General features: G+C 39.2%; 1 protein-coding gene across 1 annotated transcript in view; it reads right to left on the reverse strand.

The window, feature by feature from the left end:
• The window catches only part of dnajc1 (DnaJ (Hsp40) homolog, subfamily C, member 1), a 71,025-nt gene that overhangs the window by 39,275 nt on the left and 13,268 nt on the right, over window positions 1-18,482 (reverse strand). Inside the window, exons 2-5 of the mRNA XM_066724691.1 lie at window positions 9,272-9,373; window positions 8,400-8,446; window positions 3,903-4,068; window positions 1,817-1,914 (exon numbers count right to left, since the gene is read on the reverse strand). Coding sequence (XP_066580788.1) covers window positions 1,817-1,914; window positions 3,903-4,068; window positions 8,400-8,446; window positions 9,272-9,373 — 413 coding nt within the window. The remainder of the gene's footprint in view (window positions 1-1,816; window positions 1,915-3,902; window positions 4,069-8,399; window positions 8,447-9,271; window positions 9,374-18,482) is intronic.

Here is an 18,482-nt window from a genome sequence, read left to right on the forward strand (position 1 = left end):
GCTGGGCCCACCTCCTCTATTGGGGTCAGCCTCTTACAAACAGTGATTAATCTGACCTCAGGTCGCCTTGCGTTATAAGACAACTATGATGGAAAACTTTTGTCTCCAATTAATCAATTTAAACAAAAACAGGAATAAAATAGGAAGACATTGAAGTAGATTAGAAATTAGGGGAAATAAGCTTTAATGCTCACAGCAACCCAATACACCAGCAGCTGGGAAACAGGATGTTTGAATCAGCACAGCTACTCAATGTAATAATAATAATAATAATAATAATGTAATTTAGCAGGCACCTTCATCCAAGGGTTGTCCAAACACTCAACATACAGTGTTCTACATGTACTCCACATTACAAGGGTAATAAAATCATGATTGACAAATGACCCACAAATTACAGAGTATGAAGTGAAGAATAAAAATAACACAAATGATGATCAGAAAGCTTTGCAGGTGTTAATCTAAACAGATGTTGGTCTCAAGGAGCAGCACAGAGGTGGGGGGAGACAGTGCAGCCCTGTTACTCAAGGACAGCTCAGTCGCCCTTGTGAGAAATAAGCATTACAATTAAAGATTTTAAATATATTTTAAGTAAGAATGTGAAACTGAAATGGGTTACTCTACTCCACCAAAAACTAATGGAAGAAAAGGAGACACACAGACACACGCACACACACGGTTTCTTCTGCTTATTCACGTCTCTCAATCTGATCTCCGGAGTGAATACCTGCGCCCTGTGATTATGTCAGCTGAACAGATTAACAGGCACAGGGACATCCGCAGGTGATGACAAGCTGCTATAGAGAGTGCAGGACAAACACACCGATACATAGAAACGAGTGTCATTCGCAGCTCACTGGAACATTATTCGCCAGCGTCATCAGAGCAGGAGATGCGCAGAATAGCCTCTGATCTCCAGGCGGCATTGATCCCCTGTCTGCCCCTGCTGTGTGAACTATTTAAACCCTTTTATTTTTTTCCACCACAATGAATCAATAGGAAAAATGACTATCTTTTGGAGTCGGCTGAATGTCACTCTGCCTTCCCGAGGTCTGCAAAGCTTTTGAAGTGAAGGGCTAGTGGGGAGGCAGAAGGCTGTACGATTGCTTACTCAAAAAATCAGGAAACAAACAAAAACAACACAACCAAAATCACACATAAGCAAAATTCCTGTGAACCACCAATTTATTTAAAGCCGCTGTTACTTATGTTTGCACTGTGTGCCTGTTTCTCTCAGTCTGTGTTTTCAAGGGAATGCTAAAATGCATCACTGTTTCACAGATTGAATTTGTCATAGTGTAAGATGAAACCATTTACATTTGTTGCAGGCATTCAGTTCAGAATACAGACTTTTAAAGCCTACCAACTGTTCCCCAATTTGACTGGTTTGCTATTAAGTCTCTTGGTCTCTGAACTTTTTTGCATTTAAAATCAGGAAATAAAATAAGTTTGCAAGTGTCAGCAATACTTACTATGCAGACCGATTTACATTACAAAAAATACCTTTTATGCATTTGAAGATTTTACTTTCCCCTTCAGTTCAAACATATGCAACTGATCCACAAAGCTTGTGTTAAGTTGCCTGCCCCTGCCTGATGCCACTCAGTTCTGCTTTGGGACATTTTGTAACAAGTAGAGAACCTTGTTGGACTGCTTTGTTTGTTCATTTTATGGTTTCATTTATAATGCAACATGTGACTAAGAGTTCATAAGCCTCGAAGAAGTCACAAACCAGATTCAACAGAGACATCTTTAAAAAACTAAAAAAAACTAAAAGAGGTTTGAAAGTTGGAAAGGTTTGGGAAATTACAGTTACCTCTCATTTTTGTCCTGAGCTCCTGACTTGAGGTCCTCTGCACTCTTGTTATTTGTCTTTTTCCTCTTCTCCCTTTTCTTCTTACTGAGAAGCTCATCCTTGTGAAGAGAATACAGAATTGGTTATTAAAACATAGCCCCAGAAACATCAGATTTTTTTGTTTGTGTGTGTGTGTGTGTGTGTGTGTGTGTGTGTGCGGGCTTGAGAGAGACAGAGGGTGGGTGAGAGAGAGACAGAGAGAGAGAGAACAAACAAGGCTAGAGGACCATCTATGCAAATTGAATCCTTCAACTACGCACGATTAAGTGAAATCGTGTGCTTTTTAAACAATAATAACTGTTGCCATGGTGCTCAATCCAACTTAACAAGCTCAGATGAGGGAAAGTCTGCCTGAAATAGGATCCATCTCCATAGCGATCGAGGTTCCTCATCACCCCGTCACTCATCACAACTGCTCTCTCATTACCTCATGATGATGATGATAATTAATAAGATCACTGACGCACCCTTCTTTGTCTGGAATGTTATGAAGAATTGGGGCTGTGTTTTTGATGGTTGGTTTTAAAAAATATAGAATAATCATAATATAAATACACAAACAGACACAAACTACAATTTAGACTACAAATTGACTACAGACTGAACACCCAGTGGACAAAGCCAGCTAGGAGACTCCAGCCCAAACCACGTCACAACTATGACCCCTCCTGCCAGTCACAAACCACAAATCACCAAACTTGACCGAGACTTTCTGCATCCTTCTAGCAAATATAAACCCTATGTCGCATACATTGTCATGTCTGTTTTCTGTCTGATTGTTCTTTATTTATGTATTTATTCATTTGTGGTTACAGGGTGATTTAATCAAGGCTTTCATTCTGCATTAGTTCCATCCAGCTTTGTACTAGTTTAAATGTTTATTGTTCATAGACCTGTCTGTGTACCAATGCACTGCCAACAAATTCCAACATCTCTGAAAGGATGTGCACACTCAGAACTAGAACTTAAAAACCACAGTTGTTTGGGATTCTGAGCGGTCTAATTCACAGCAATGCATTTCACAGGCTACAATGCAGGGATTTTTTCCATTTTACAACTTTACGGAACGTAAGATTTAAACTATTTGATTTAGTGGACTTGCCATTGCCATTCTGCTAAATCTGCAAAACGGTAGCATTACAATTTAAAAACAGATGGTGACTGCAGAGTAAAAGCAACAACAACAGTTTCCTGGTCGGCAAAGGACTGTTCCCAAGCAACTGAAAACTACCTTTGCTACAGCAGCTTTCCCCTCCATACACTGATCTTAGAATATAATTGAAAACAAACTTTCCTAGCATGGTCTGTTTCAGGGTAGTCAAATGTAATAATAGAGCCATGAACAAATTTGACTGCACAGAAATATGCATGATTTCCTTGGGATAGTTTACTACTGGTTAATTTCCACAGAGAGCTAAAAAGGATTTGAACCTGGTAGGAAACTTGCATGAGCTACTCATTTAAGTATTCTCCCTTCATAAAAGTCTCGTAACAAAGTGCATGTCTTGCTTTTCCTTCATTTCTAATGGCCAATGAACAGTCTCGCCACATGCAGCAAGGCGAGACCACGCAGAAGACACATGGCACCAGAGCAGTAGTCTCTTGCTTTTTGTTCACCCCTGAAACACATTGTCTCCTGTTGCACACAGCCTGTTTATTTTCATTCTCTTTTTCTTACACCTGGCCAGCCTGCCACAGAGACAGCAACTGCATTAAGAAACCCCAGGCCGCAGGCGGGGCTGTCATTGGGTGCGGAACCAGGGGCTAGTATCATGCTAAGCCAAGTGCATTAGTGCCACGTCTGCAGTCCTGTTATGTAGCTTTATCGGCAGGCAAACTGGACAGTAACAGGACATTTGTGGAAAAGTATTTGCGCACGTTTACTTCTTGATTTACTTCTTTATTTATTTTTACTTTTTAATATTTATCTAGCAGCATGGTAGCATGTTTGCACTTCAGAGTCAGTTAATATAGCTAGCTAGCTAGTTTGTCAACAATTATACATTATATCAGGCTGACTCCTGTCCTCAGTGCTGGCAAGACTTACCAGTTTCTTCTCCAGGTAGATTGACCAGATGACAGCATAATGTCCTACGGTCAGAATGATGAAGAGTAGGAGGCCCAGCTCAGCATTGCTCATTTTCCTGACCCGCCGATAGTAGAAGGCAGACTGCCTCCAGTCCGGCAGCCCGTTGACCAGAATGTCATTATATCTGAAGAGAACACAGGAACAGTATTTGGTGCACCACTGAGAGAACTGCTGCAAAACTACAGACCTGATCAATACAAAATGGATTCCCTCGCTCACCAGGTATTATTACAATGAAAATGCTACACTAGTAAAAAAAAAAAAAAAAAAAAAAAAAAAAGTGTTTGTTTTTTAATTTGCTGTATGTCCAGTGGCAACCGGTGAATATAGCAGCAGTTCACACTGCAGGTGCATTTTCTCCAACAGTGGCTCTTTGCTCTTCCAGTGGACGAGTACAACCAATCGGCCGGACAAGGCGCTTTTACATGCAGTTCTAAACCCGAGGGTGTCAGACGTTTTTTGGGAGAATCCGATTCTGCGAGATCAACATATTTCTCGGCGTACAGACTCCATACGTTCCCACCTTTTATTCACACTGCATCACAATGCTGAAAACTGCACAATGAAAATTCAGTGCAAGTGTAATATTTGACGGTAACTTCAGAGAGCCAGGTTATGAGTAATAACAAATAAGAATAAGAGGAAGAGACCAAGGTAAAAATATACATATGTACATATGGCATAGAAGATCCAATTTTGTGAATAAGAAAATGTAGATTAACATTTTTGAATAAGTAGCACAGCAATACAACTAGGCCTTTGATGACTCCAGATGCTGCCCTAGCCTGATGTGTTAACCCACAGTCTGCAGCCTGTGTAACCAGCCGCCATGTGCAGAGATGGTGATTAAGAGAATAATGTTAACTTGGTTCAGAAGCCCTATTAAACCCAGAGCCACTGTCCAAAATTGATTTCTCAAATCCCATTTAAAATGGTATTAGATTCTAGCTTCTTCGGTTTTAAAGGCCCTAAAACAGTACATGGTATTTACTAAGCAATGTCTGCTGATCTGAACAGCAATCTCCAAGGAGCGGAGGCCCAGATCAATGCAGCATTGATTTTCCTATCAATGAACATTATCATGGATCACACGGCTGGCCACTACGGGCACAGCCATCCTCCAGCCTCTGCACAACCCAACACAAACTGTCTGTCACCCGTCACCCGCCGTCCCCCTCCCCCCCCCCCTTCGCTGTGGGATGAGCAGACAGAAGCTGTGTGCCACTTCTCTAGCCAGCTGTGCCACCTTCAATGGCAAAACTCGTGACTTCAGAAGCAGTACACTGAGCGAGGTTTGTGTGGAGGGTGGGATCTCCGCTCTGTGAGGCACAGGCAGGACAGCGCGTGTCATATCAGGTCACAGGCCCCCCTCATTCAGCACATGTGGACTGCTTTCAACCGGTCCCTCTACACAAATGCCAGCAGACCCCATTCTCCATGGAACCTCCAAAGTGGGCCACAATTACCAGGTGCCAAGACTGCAGATGCTATCATACACACAGTGTAGGGTTGCAGAAGCACAGATCTGGCACTACAAAACTATCACCAGGCTGAGTGGTCTTCCCACTGTTGCCATAAGAGCCTTTCAGTCTAACAGTTTTTCATTAGAGGTCGCAGTGTCACAACACAATCTTTAGAAAGGTCCCAGTTTTAAGCCATTTAATGTAACTCAACTCAATCCAAGTAGCTTTGTGTTCCTGTTTAACTTGCACCAGCATAATGAAGTCTAAATTAAGAATAACATTATTGGACAATCAAGAAGGCTATTTAAACAGTTTAGTTTAAATTCAGCTGTCCTGTAATTACGTGTCACACAGTCATTCCTTAGGTGTGTTCAGTTCTGGCAGAAGGGGGAGCAACCCTGGGAAAAAATAAATATGCTCCAGAAATTCACCCTTCCAACACATGTAGCTGTAATATGACCGGACAAGATTAGTGAAGTTATTTATTTCTATTAGGATTCTCAATAATAATAGTGGTAGTCAATAATCAATATTAAAGTAATAAATAAATAAAATATTGCTAGTTAAACTAAATAGAAAATGATATACTCAGGAGTGCACTGAAATTGTGTGGCATAGAGAGCAGTTTACAAAATTAAATAAATAAATAGAGCACTAAGTCTACCATAGTTATTTAAATATGACAGGAAGCTACATATAAATGCTGTAACTATTCTTACCAATTGTTTTATAATGTGCTCCAGGCTTGAGCTTTGAAACACGGGTCTCCCTAACGATTTACCCCCTCATATAGTCAGTGCAACAGCAAACAAGTGTCGTTTAAAAAACAGTGTCAATTAACATCGGGGTCTGCATCTAATCACCATTTTATTTTTTTAAATCAACATGTACATGGAACAAAACAACCAGACTACCTAGACTGTAGTAACACCATAGCATGATATTGCCTATAGCTGGCTGGTATTACATTCTTGTCGGCGCTCCGAATGTGTAATCTAAAATAATTTGTACTGTCTGCACCTCAAGGAGCGACTCTGTACGGGCAGGCGAGAGGCAGACACCTGAGGCGGGGGGCCGTAGGGAGGTATGTGGTTTCCAGCAGCGAGCACAAATTACAAATACCAAGTACGAGACGGAGAATGTGGTTGCACGGCTTCATTTTATTAATTCATTCTTCAAATATCTGTTTTGATGTGGAGGCCCGCATGCTTATTTGTCAAATCAAGAATTACATGGCTAATTGAGGTCTTTCTCCACCACTCCAAAAACCACCTGGAAAATTCAGTTCTGGCTTCCCAGTATATCAACATCGAAAAACAACAAAAGCAAATGGAAAAAGAAGCAACCAAAAGGCCAATTTTGCATGGTTTCTTCACAGACATTTCAGTCTTTTTTCTTTTTGCACATGTGTAGATTTAGTTTTATTAATTCCACTGCCCCTCAAAGACAAAGAAAGAAAATGATTCATACCACCCTTAAAAAGAAATAAAGAACTGATCTGCCCATGTATTGAACACACAGCTAATCACAGGTTATGTTTCACTGCCTGTGCAGTCCAGTAGAAAATAAAGGGGTCAATATTCATTGTTAAAATATCACCCCTAATACACAAGAGCATTCTGGATCTCTAAACAGATGTATTCATTTTTAGCCATTAAGCAATTTAAGATTTGTCTATAGTTGTTCTATTATTTTCTAGTTGCAATATTAAAAAATGATGGCAGGTGATTATTATAGTGACCAGCGTAATGAAAACCACTCCGCATTGTGCCGTATTTAATGCAGTACAGCGCGACTGCCCACTTCATGAGAGCAGATCACAAAGACAGGTTTACTCACTGCTCGCTGTTCTAGCTCACTACTGTCCTGTGCAATGTGTGCTATATTGACTGTATCCTGTAGTGTATTTGAATAATGCCTTATTGCTTTGTTGTAGCACTGAACATATGCAACTGTACAGTTCCTTGCCAAGTGCTAGTCATCTGTAGTTACTCCAACTCAGAGGAATCGGACAAGGGATGATTTTTTGAGGAAAATCAGAAAGTGCTGAAAACTGTTCTTCCAAATTTCTCTTAAAATGATCGTGTCATTTAATAGTTTGATTGAAATGCCCAAACCTTAAAAGACAAGCAAGCACCATTACTAATATATTTTTTATTATTTTTAAAGGACAATCAGTTATCAAACACGTTTCAATACAGATTAAAATAAACACACTATATGGCTCTAAATAAACCTTCATATACAGGACTTGATAGGGGAGCTGATAAATACTCTCTTCAGTTTGATGTCATCCTAGTCTCTCAGTCATGTTACAGACATGCGAATCACAAGCACAATACTGTATTTCCCTTACCAGCATTCAGCATTTCAGTTGAAAAATAAAGTCAAATCATGAAGACCTCTATGCTGTTTGGTAGAGGGGAACACTGAGGGAAACTTATTGATCTGCCCAGGAGTACAAGGCTTTAATGCTCTGTTCATACAATGTGATTGACAAAATCTTAAATATATATTAGATATATTTATACACATACGTCTAGACATAATAAGTTACAAGAAATGAAGTTGAGTACAATTAAGTTGATCACTTGACCTGATGTATATATATTTAATAAATCTGTTATTACACTATCATCTAGTTTTTTAAAGCAGGACAAAGGCAAGCCAATGCATCTGATCTTCCTTTAATGGAAAGTCCAATCAGAATCAGAAACTGCTTTGCCACTAGGACGTCAGAAAGCCTGTTGTGCTGGATCAGCCCCCACAATATAATAAATAAAGGGGTGAGATTCAGGCAACGATAACCAGAACGCAATATGTTTCATTGAAACTCTACATCTCCCCAGTAAAAAGCCACCCAATAGTAATTAATGGGACCAGCCTACTGCAAGCCTGGGACACCTTGCTTGTTTGTCAAGGAATACAAGCCTTAATTATGCCCTTTAAACTACACACACTAGACTCCAGATGAGTGGACAAGCCAACTGACCTCTCCCGTCTTTTCTCATCTTTCAGGACCTCATAGATGGCGACGAGCTGGGGGCAGGAAGAAAACAAAATTGTCAAATTGTCAAGGTGTCCAACTTTCACATTAATTTTTCAAAGCCTCCTTAAATTTGTCAATACTAACCCCCTCAAATGTATTAATGTACCTAGTCATCCATCTCAACATTGCAAAATCTTTAGCTGGTGGTTTGACTAGTAGTAAAGGTGCGGGCACACATAAAAAGCACTACATCTGTTTTCACTCTATTCACTCAGCTGAGTTAAATAAGAGCAACACACAGGCCTGTGCTTCAGAATGACTGACTGTGTTTAATAGTTTTTAGTTGAATAAATAAGAAAAAAATAACAGTGCAATAAGAACAATTAAATAGGCTTCAATACAATTATAATAGTGATGTCCCACCACTGAAGTGCATAACTGAGCAATAACATGGAGATCTCAGCCAGTTTAAAATAGTATTTTATGTGAAATGAATACTTTCATATTTTTCCCGTTTAAATTAAAATGACTATATTCTAAGCCTACATATCTAAAAAATAAAACTAAACTAAAGGTTTAATAAGTTATCATCTGTATTTATTTTTTATTTATTCATGAATTTATTTATATAGATGAGTATAGTCACATGTGGATTTATAACTTAAATTGGAGCTATACATTTAAATTGCCGTATACACAGCTAGTTATGAATTTGTAGTCTCGAGATTACCTTAAATAAATACACCCATAAATTAATAAATATGGATTTAAAGCTAAAAAAAGTTTACCCCAACCACTTTTTTTTTTTTTTTGGTTAATAAGCCGTGAAATGCAAGCAGGGGAAATAAATAAAACAACTTATATAAAACCATTACTTGTCTGAACTGAGTTTCCGCATTCTCATCTTTGTTCTTGTCCGGGTGCAAGGTCAGCGACAGCTTGCGATAGGCCTTCCTGATGTCGGCTGCTGAAACATCCTGCAAAAAAACCAACACAAAAAAACGCCATGAAACAAAGCCAAGCCTGTGAGGCCAGTGCTGGTGCTCGTCCCGCTCGGAGCAGAGCAGACCCTAGAAGAGCTTCTCAGTCTGTGTAACATTAGCAGTGGTCAGGTTAAGGCCCATTCTTTGACCCAGGGACTTTTTATCTCTTAACTTACACCGACATCCTACACCCCAAGGCAGTTCTCTACCATCTCAGGTTCAGCACAGCATCAAGTCAACTGAAACTACTGCAAAAGCTGCAGTTCAGGGCAGCTTGCTTGCTCTTATCAGGATTTAATAGCATTGAAGTTATTTTGCAATTAGAGGACTTGTTCCTATTTTCACTGACAACTCTGGAGATTTCAAAATGGATCTTGGCAGGTCTCGGGTCGAACAATCGTCATTAATGCTCATTACATTTCCACAGTGGCAAGGACGGAAGACAACGAACCAAAAGGAAGTTACTAGGTTCAGATCTGTTTTGCCTGAGGTGTTGTGATAGTACTGTGACTGATGTAATGCTAAAGGGAACACAGGCACTGCAAGATTTTCATGAGGAAAGAAAAAAAAAATCCTGATGTGGAAAATGTAACTTTTGTTTTTCTTTTTTTAAGGTTTTTTTTAAGCCCAAAATAAAACTGCCAAGTTTATTAATTTGCAATATATTTATAGGATATCTTCTCACATAAAATAAACTTAGCTGTGTAAACCAGACACTTTATTATACTTAAGAGACCTAACATTGCCTTATGGAAAATCTAGCTTTGACTCATCATTAAAAGACTATCGGGAGTTTCAGGACATACCACTCGTAAAGACTTGGTATGGGGTAAGAATTGAATAAAGCAAGTTCTTTCTTTATATATTTATTTTCACAAACAGTGAAAGTATTCTAAAACTCTGTGCACACCTTAAAAGAAAAGTGCAAAGTAAGCAATGCCATACATCTCACACATCTTAAAAAAAAAAAAAGCTACATTAGAGTATTATTTGCATTAGTCCTTTACAAATGTGTGAGGCAACTTCACTTTGCAACAAAATGTCTATTCAACTTCTGAACGTGTTGTTTAAGGCAGAGAAACAAAACACAGACCAACACTTGCAGTTTACAATGCATGTATTTTTATTATTAAATGAATAAATACAACTTGGCAAACCACAGCAGAAGGTCGCACACCTTATGACAAGATTCGCCACATTCTTATAAAATAAAATACATGTTGTAAAACATTTAAAGCATTTAAGTTGAAACCCCATGCTGGAGAAAACAAATATTTGAATATAATACATTCATATCTCCAGCAAAGGGAAGGTCAAAATTGCAGACTCATGTGCTAATAATGAAAATGGTGAAGCGGCATTAAATACAACTGCACCATAACAAACCACTTCAAATCACTTAAAGAAAACGCACAAAATTGTAAAGAAAGCCCATTTTGTTCTGCATTTGAAGATTTGTTTAAAGGCCTTTTTCCTAAGAATGAATTAAATATAGTTCAATGTTACATTTTACAATGATTATTACTAGCTTGAAACGTTTTATAGACACAAACAAGCAAAATGTTATTTTCATTAAATGTAATACTAATACAGCTAGGAAATAAAGCATGCTTTAATATATAAAAGTATAATATATGCAATGTATGATCTAAAAGAATAATGGTAACTGCTTTTAAATGCATAGCCTTCAAAATATTTTTTTTAGAAATGTATGCAACACTGTGGTGATGCTAAAAAAAATAATCTTCGTCTTTATCTGTAGATGCATAGTGAAAACTCAAACGGGTAAATAAGAAAGGATGGGGTAAACTTGTGTAAAATACGGCATCAGCACCCCCATGTTCTGTGTGCCAGAGAACACTCTTCCGGCTCTCAGACAGCAGCGCCCATGTGCCCTGCCTGCAGGTCGTTATATAACCGTGGCACCTGTGGGTGTTTTTTGGGTAACAGTGTGCTACATCTCCAAAGTGCCTCACCAGACACAAAATGCATAACACTGTATACCTCTTAAAAATCATTCTCGCTGACGGCTGGTATAACCAGTCCCAGATGCACGAACAATAGAAGACAAAAGAAGGTGACAAAAGAAGAGCTCAAGGAATCGTTTAAATAAATAATTCACCTTCCGCATATTAATTCCTATTGTAGTCCTATAGTTACTATATTAACAATAAGACTATATATGGGCTGTGCATGCCTACCGTTTAAACACAACCAGGCTGCAATCCGCTCCCAGGGAAACTTTTGCATTTGATTTAAGAGACCGATTTCACTAGAGGTCTGTCTCTATTTGTCAGCATTGCTGCAGCATAGTCAATTAAACTTTCAAATCTCAAAAGATTATTGTTATTACTGTTGTGATATTTTTACCTAGGCAGTGATAACCAAGTACAGTAAAAAGTGTTTCTTATTATTTCATGTATTCGTTATGGTGTGCAACCGGTACATCAAATACTGAAATGTCGCAGCAACATTTATTGTGGTTAAAATTCACAAATTCACAAAAATCACTTAAAATAAATAATGGCCAACTACAATCTAAGGAAACAATACAATCAAAGGAAATTACTAATATAATCTAGGAAACTGCATTAAATGCTCTTCGATTTATGTTGTATTATTATTATTATTATTATTATTATTAATAATAATAATAATAATAATAATAATAATAATAATAATAATAATAATAATTTGAAGTAGCTAGCAATGTGAATATTTCATTCCGGAATCAAAGTGTCTGTGTCCACAGGAGTCATCACGGATCTACTATGGCGACGTCTCGATGATGAGCGTACCACACCATTGCCGTCGCTCCGGTATGAGCTTGAAGGTGGAGCCGCATCTTGGCTTTGTCTCGCATGTCTCATTTCAATCGTAGGGTCGCTGTAGTGGACACTTCAGGACGCTCAATTATCGGCCGGGTTTCTGTGCCGCTGTGTGTCTTCATTTCTGTCCGTTATCGGGTTTTATCATAATCTCAAATCCCCTCCCAGCCCCCGGCGCTCTGTAATCAGCTTCGCGTAAACAAGGGTTTCTAGCCGTCTTTTTTTATTTTTTCCTTCCTCTCCTTCTCTCAACACCAGCCATCACCTACAGACACAAAGGTCACTCTCCCGTTAGGATGAAAAGTACATTCTCGACCCGGCTGTCTCTGCCCACTGACATCCTTATTAAATCCGCACAAAAGACACAGGAAGGAAACAGACACGGGGCTGGACTCGGCTCCTTATCTGGGCGTCTCGGCCCGCAGAGCAGAGACACGGAGCGGCTCCCCGGCCGACACCGCGCCGGCCTCTTCTGGGAAACAAAGTTGCGCCTGTAAAAATCTGTAAAACTTGCTGTAGTGTAGCACACAGCGGTACAAACCACAATAAGCAGTTAAAAAAACCCTGTTCCTTGCATATTATCCATTAATCACAGCGTACATCCAGTTTGTCATGCAAATATTGAGCATTATATATATTACAATCAGATCACGATTAATTTTGGACACAGCAGACAGTCTAAAGCAAAACATTTCAGTAACAGCACAAGATAAACCAGCATACACGTCAACAGACTTTCGGATACAGGAGGCGGTTTTTGTGTTTTTCCAGTTGTTGCACTTCACAAAGGTAGAATAATTTACATATTACTGTCTGGAGAATTCAGCAGAATTTGAGAGCTTTCTGGTATTATCAGCCCACAATAGGTATTCAAGTATCACTGTTGTTTTCACAGTAGGCCTATTTGTTTTTAAAAAAAATACTGTTTAAGAATATTAACACCACGCAAAATAAAGAAAACCTTTCCAGGCGTTGCTCTGAGAAGGCAAAAACATTCCCAATAACAATACTTTGTGGACTATGAGTACATTCCTTTTTAGACCAAATCAATACTATAAACAAACAAATCGTGGGCTTTAAAAACTATTATTTAAGGTTTTTAAATTTGTGTTTAATTGAACATTTAAACATTAATAACATGAGGTTAGGGAGATTATGAATTCATATATTATTGTAAATATTAACATTTTATAATTTAGCTGTAAAATCATAGTATCCTGTAGGTGCCATTTTGTTCTTTCATAAATACCTTGTTCAATGCCAATCCCTCCAAATGTTTAAATATAGCCCATTTATTTAATTCAATCTGGAGTAAATAGGAATTCATTTTAACAAAAGTATTTCCATATATCTCATGAAACATTTATTTACAGTAATTACAGCTAATTAAAATATATTTTCAATAACACAACTGGTATGCAATGATGCCACAAAACATGCTCTCTCAAAGTGCCAAGTTTTCTCCAGCTAGGCTAGTATGTGTTGCAGTTATTCTCCCCTCATGAGAAGGCTGGTAGTGTGCTTTGCTGAGGTACAGTCCTCTTACTTCAGTCTTCAGTAGTGAACTAGACCCTTTCTGTGTTGCCCTCAGTTACACAATGACACAACATCCGATTAAATCTCAAAGGCAAAACTATCTAAATTCAAACAAACCCCACCACAGCAAAGACAAGCCTTTTTCTGTTCACTTAAACAAGTAGCTGCTAACAGCTCACACATCCACCATGCCAGACTGCATTATGCCATTTCCCAGCTTAAAATACAGGGGGGAAGGACACAAGCATCTAACAGATTGAATCAGTTTATTTTTATTTTTTAACAACTGCAATAATACAATTTAAGCTAATATACAGTTACAAAACACATTTGACATGAACAGATATATAGTGTATATACAACATGTTTATAAAAATGTGGTGAATCTTGTCCTAAGGTTGTGACAATGAATATGGACATTCTGCTATTGTTTGCCAATACAGGCATTGTAAACTGCAAGAAGTGTTGACCTGTGTTTTGTTTCTCTGCCTGAAACAAGTTGAACATACATTTTATTGCCAAGTGAAGTTGCCTCTCCCTTTTTACACACAATTTGAACGTAGTAATGCTTCCAGCAACATTAGCTTAATGGGTGCTTTTTTTAATTAATAAAGCCAAGAAAGGCCAATTCTGCCACAAAAAAAGCACACAATCCTAATGAGAGCAGTTTCATTATCTATACATGTAGCAGCATTCAGTTAGACACTGGTTTACGGCCTAGTCTAAACTACCGTGTCCTCTGAGGTTTCCCTACAGCTCGACTGCAGGAAGGGCCAACGAAAGCACGCGATCAGGTCAAACTGCAATTTACACTACAAAAGAGGGACATCCTCACAGATACCGCCAGTCTGTTTACAATAATATAATGGCAAAGTGGATTGCTAAAACAGTTTTTAAAGAATCGGAGGCTTGTACTGCATGTTAGGTGGCGGATTAGGCAATTGCAAATTAGCTCTGCCTACAGTGTGTAAGCTATTCCACTGTGTAACTCAGGACACTAAAGCCTGGGTTTAATGATACCAACCAACAAAATCATTTTAATTTAATCAAGGACAAATAAACGTAATAAAATAATTCCATAAAACACTGGTCTGATATGCTGTGTGTGTTTGTGTGTGTGTATACACAGACATACATATGAGTGTGTGTTTATGTATACATAGATAGCATAGTCAAGTGTGGGTTATACATTTTGGTAGGTTTGTTTATTTACTTGATTTTATTTTGGTGTTTAACAGAACTCCAGTTGCAATTTTGTAAAGCTTTTATTATAGTCCCAAAATACTGTACATTAAAAATAAATCCTCTTAAAGTAATGGATGTAAACTACATTTTCCTTGGGGAGATGCTTAATATTGAACAGCGACATCAAAGCAAATTTGAACTACACTTTTGAACAAATTTGGTTGTGCTCCTGCAACAGTACATGGACTTGCACAAATATTTAGTCTGCCATTACAATTAATTACTAATGAGAATTATTACTGTTTAGGTATAAAAGGTCAAGATTTTTTTTTCCTTTCTCCAATAAATGACTGAAGCAAGCAGCCTGCATATCAACTGAGCCAGAGGCACGCAAGGTGTGCACCAATTTGCACAGGCCTCAACAACACAGTACTGGCCTTGGAGATTTAAAAAACAAACAGATTGCATAGGGCACTGAAAAAGAAAAAAAACGCTGCAAAGTATAGGCCGAAACTACTTATATTATGTTGCCGTTTCAGTTGTCAGGCTCTGGGAAGATATCATTAAGCAGAAGTATTTTCCAGAGAAAGGCAGGCCAGGGAAGGTCTGTTCAGCCACACAGACTGGGCTCCTCGGCAGCGCTGGTGTGAAACTGAAAGCCGCTGACTCACCCAGTGACATGTGCCACAGAGAGACGGGGAAGACAACAATAGCTACAGTGTCAATCTCCATGAGCCAAGATCCTGGGTAACAGCATTATTATTATTATTATTATTATTATTATTATTATTATTATTATTATTGCAATTTACCCAAAAAATGAACATCTCTATTGTATTTTTTTTTTAAATACAATAAAGGACAATAAAGCCAAGGTCTGCTATGCCCCTGACCCTGGCCGGCACACAGAACCCTGCAGCACTCCAGCACTTCCGCCCCAGTACGGGTCACCTGCAAGAACAGAGCAACCTACTGGACATCAGCATTTCTTTAAGGTGCGCTTTTTCTTTCAGCCTGCTAGTGTACGGATTGAACAAAGCATTACATTATGGTGCAATATATTGAAATGTTTGCTTTGTTTATGCTTTCAATTAAGTGACTTCAGTCAACTGATTTTCTTTATACTGTATATGTGCAAACAATGTAGCTTTACACAGGTTTGTCTGTGGTCACGGGATCGCATGCCAAATATCCAACCAATTCCTAGTTTTCATTTAGAAACCGAGAGTGCATGTGTATATATAAAAGTGCATGCATGTATGTGTGTGTGTATGGGCGCATCACCTTTTTATATATTCTAGGTATATTTTATATATTTTAAGTATATTCTAGTCAATTAGACCCGTGTGACAATGGTTATTTTTGTTTTGTTTTGTTTTTTGGCATGGGGATTTTCTCTTCTTCTATCTTGTATAATTGAAAAATCTCCAAAGTTGCTGTACAAATGACCTGCAATTTTAGGGAAACCCCTCCCTTCTTTAAAAGATCCTGTCATTTCCAGACCAGACTGAAAATGACCCACTGCAACACTGTAAGGGCCTGCTCTTATGTGCACAGTGTGAACCCCAGCTGGGTGCTCCGGACAATCCCGTAACTAAAACCCAAACCCTGCGGAATGTTAAGACACACTTTAGGCACGAGTTTGCATTCCTCATCCAGAGAGTTCCTTTGTCCTCAAAAATAAATGCTGCGGCAAATTCCGCCGTAACACTTTTTCTTAAACCTCTTCGCATGAGCTACTCATCATCTACTGAAGATGAATCTCTGGAAAAAACATTAAAGGATTTTTTATTTTATTTTTAATTAATGAAATAATCACACATGGTCGATTCACAGCTGTAAAGACAACCCCACTCTAAGGGGGAGACAAATGGAGGCCGGAAGAGTAGCAAGTTCATGGTGATGGGATGTTGGGTCCAATCTAACAGAAGACCAAACACAAGGAGACCAAATTGGAGGACAATATTCTAAGCCACATCAGCTCCTTATTCCAAGCAGTGAGCAAGTCTGAATCCCAATTTGGATGAGACCCTGTAGCACGGAGGCAGACAACGCGCTCACTGTGGCCTGGCAGTGAGAACAGCACTGAAGCTCCACCTAGAGGAGCTGTGGATATGCCTTACAGTGGATATTAAATCGGTGGGAATTTTGAATAATATCAAAATGCCTGACAGCCCTCTTCTTTGTTCCTCCCCATTCACACTGCACAATAGAACTAGCTGTTGGTTTCCACTGCAGTCTGTGTGCACATCACTCCTTCCACACCACTGCCATCCAGTGGCCAGCTCCGTGGCAGTGCCGAGTACACCAGCAGTGTGTGTGTGTGTGTGTGTGTGTGTGTGTGTGTGTGTGTGTGTGTGTGTGTGTGTGTGTGTGTGTGAGAAACTCCACAGAGCAGCATCAGAACACCACATACACTTAAAAAAATAATAAAACCACACAAAAACAAAGCACTCCCCCAGCTCTCTCCAGTGCTGCAGCTGTGAATGTAGCTCTCCCAATGAGTTGGAGGCTCTTCAGCTCTATTGTTTGTTTGTTGACCCAACTGTTTTCTTCAGTTGGAGGAATTAAACCATGTTCCCAGGTCTTAGTCCGCTGATAGTAGCCCCCCCGAGCCACGGATGGACCATCAGCGGCAGAATTAAACCATCTCTCAGACGACTCCACAGCACAGGCCGGTGGCATCGGCACTCGCCTGTCCACACACAAGGACCATCCATCTACCCATGCCATCTACCTGGAGGATAAAATACCTCTCTTGGTCACAGTCCTCAGGAACTGGAAAACCTCTGTAGTATCAGAGTCAGAACCCAGATTAGTAAATAACACAGTTGTGTAATGGCAAGAGTTCATAGACATTTACCCATTACCACTATATACGTAGCTGTGTGTGTATGCAAGTATTTATATATTATTGTAAAAAAAATATATATGATCACCTTAAATGTATTGTGCTACGGTGATATTATATCCAGTTTGGATCTGAAATATATATATTTTTTAAATCAAATAAATATGGTTATGCAAACTCATTCATACAACATGCAAGTAATTCTCTTGGGGCAGAGAATGAAACATCAATCCATATATTTAATGCAAGATAACATACATATTGGATGAGGATAATGGTGTAACAGGTTGAAGATCACAGTAGTAAATACAGGCTGAGGGCTGCCAGGGCCAGTCTGGGACAGCTTGCTCTGCCAGCTATTAAAGGATCCTGTCTCTGGCAAGGTGCCCTCAGAGCTTGGCCAAGTCTGAGCTTTAGTGTCTCCATGATGTCTGCTGTTTGCGTTCCGTCTGAAAACAACACTTTCCCAGGTCAGCAGACCAGCCTGCGTGGGGTCCTGCTCAACCAGCTCTGAGGCACAGCAAGAGCCAAGACCCCTGGTAGCAGGCCATTCCACGTTCATCCATCTTTCATCCATCCAAAGGTGACTCCCAACACTCATGGGTTGAGTTTGGAATGAGGTTGGGGGATATACCAGTATCGTAGTTTTGTATCCATTATTAAATAATCGTGGGAAGAAAACAGTATATCGCAAAATAAATAA

This window comes from Amia ocellicauda, chromosome 2 (genome assembly GCF_036373705.1).
Source record: "Amia ocellicauda isolate fAmiCal2 chromosome 2, fAmiCal2.hap1, whole genome shotgun sequence".
NCBI classification, from domain to species: domain Eukaryota; kingdom Metazoa; phylum Chordata; class Actinopteri; order Amiiformes; family Amiidae; genus Amia; species Amia ocellicauda.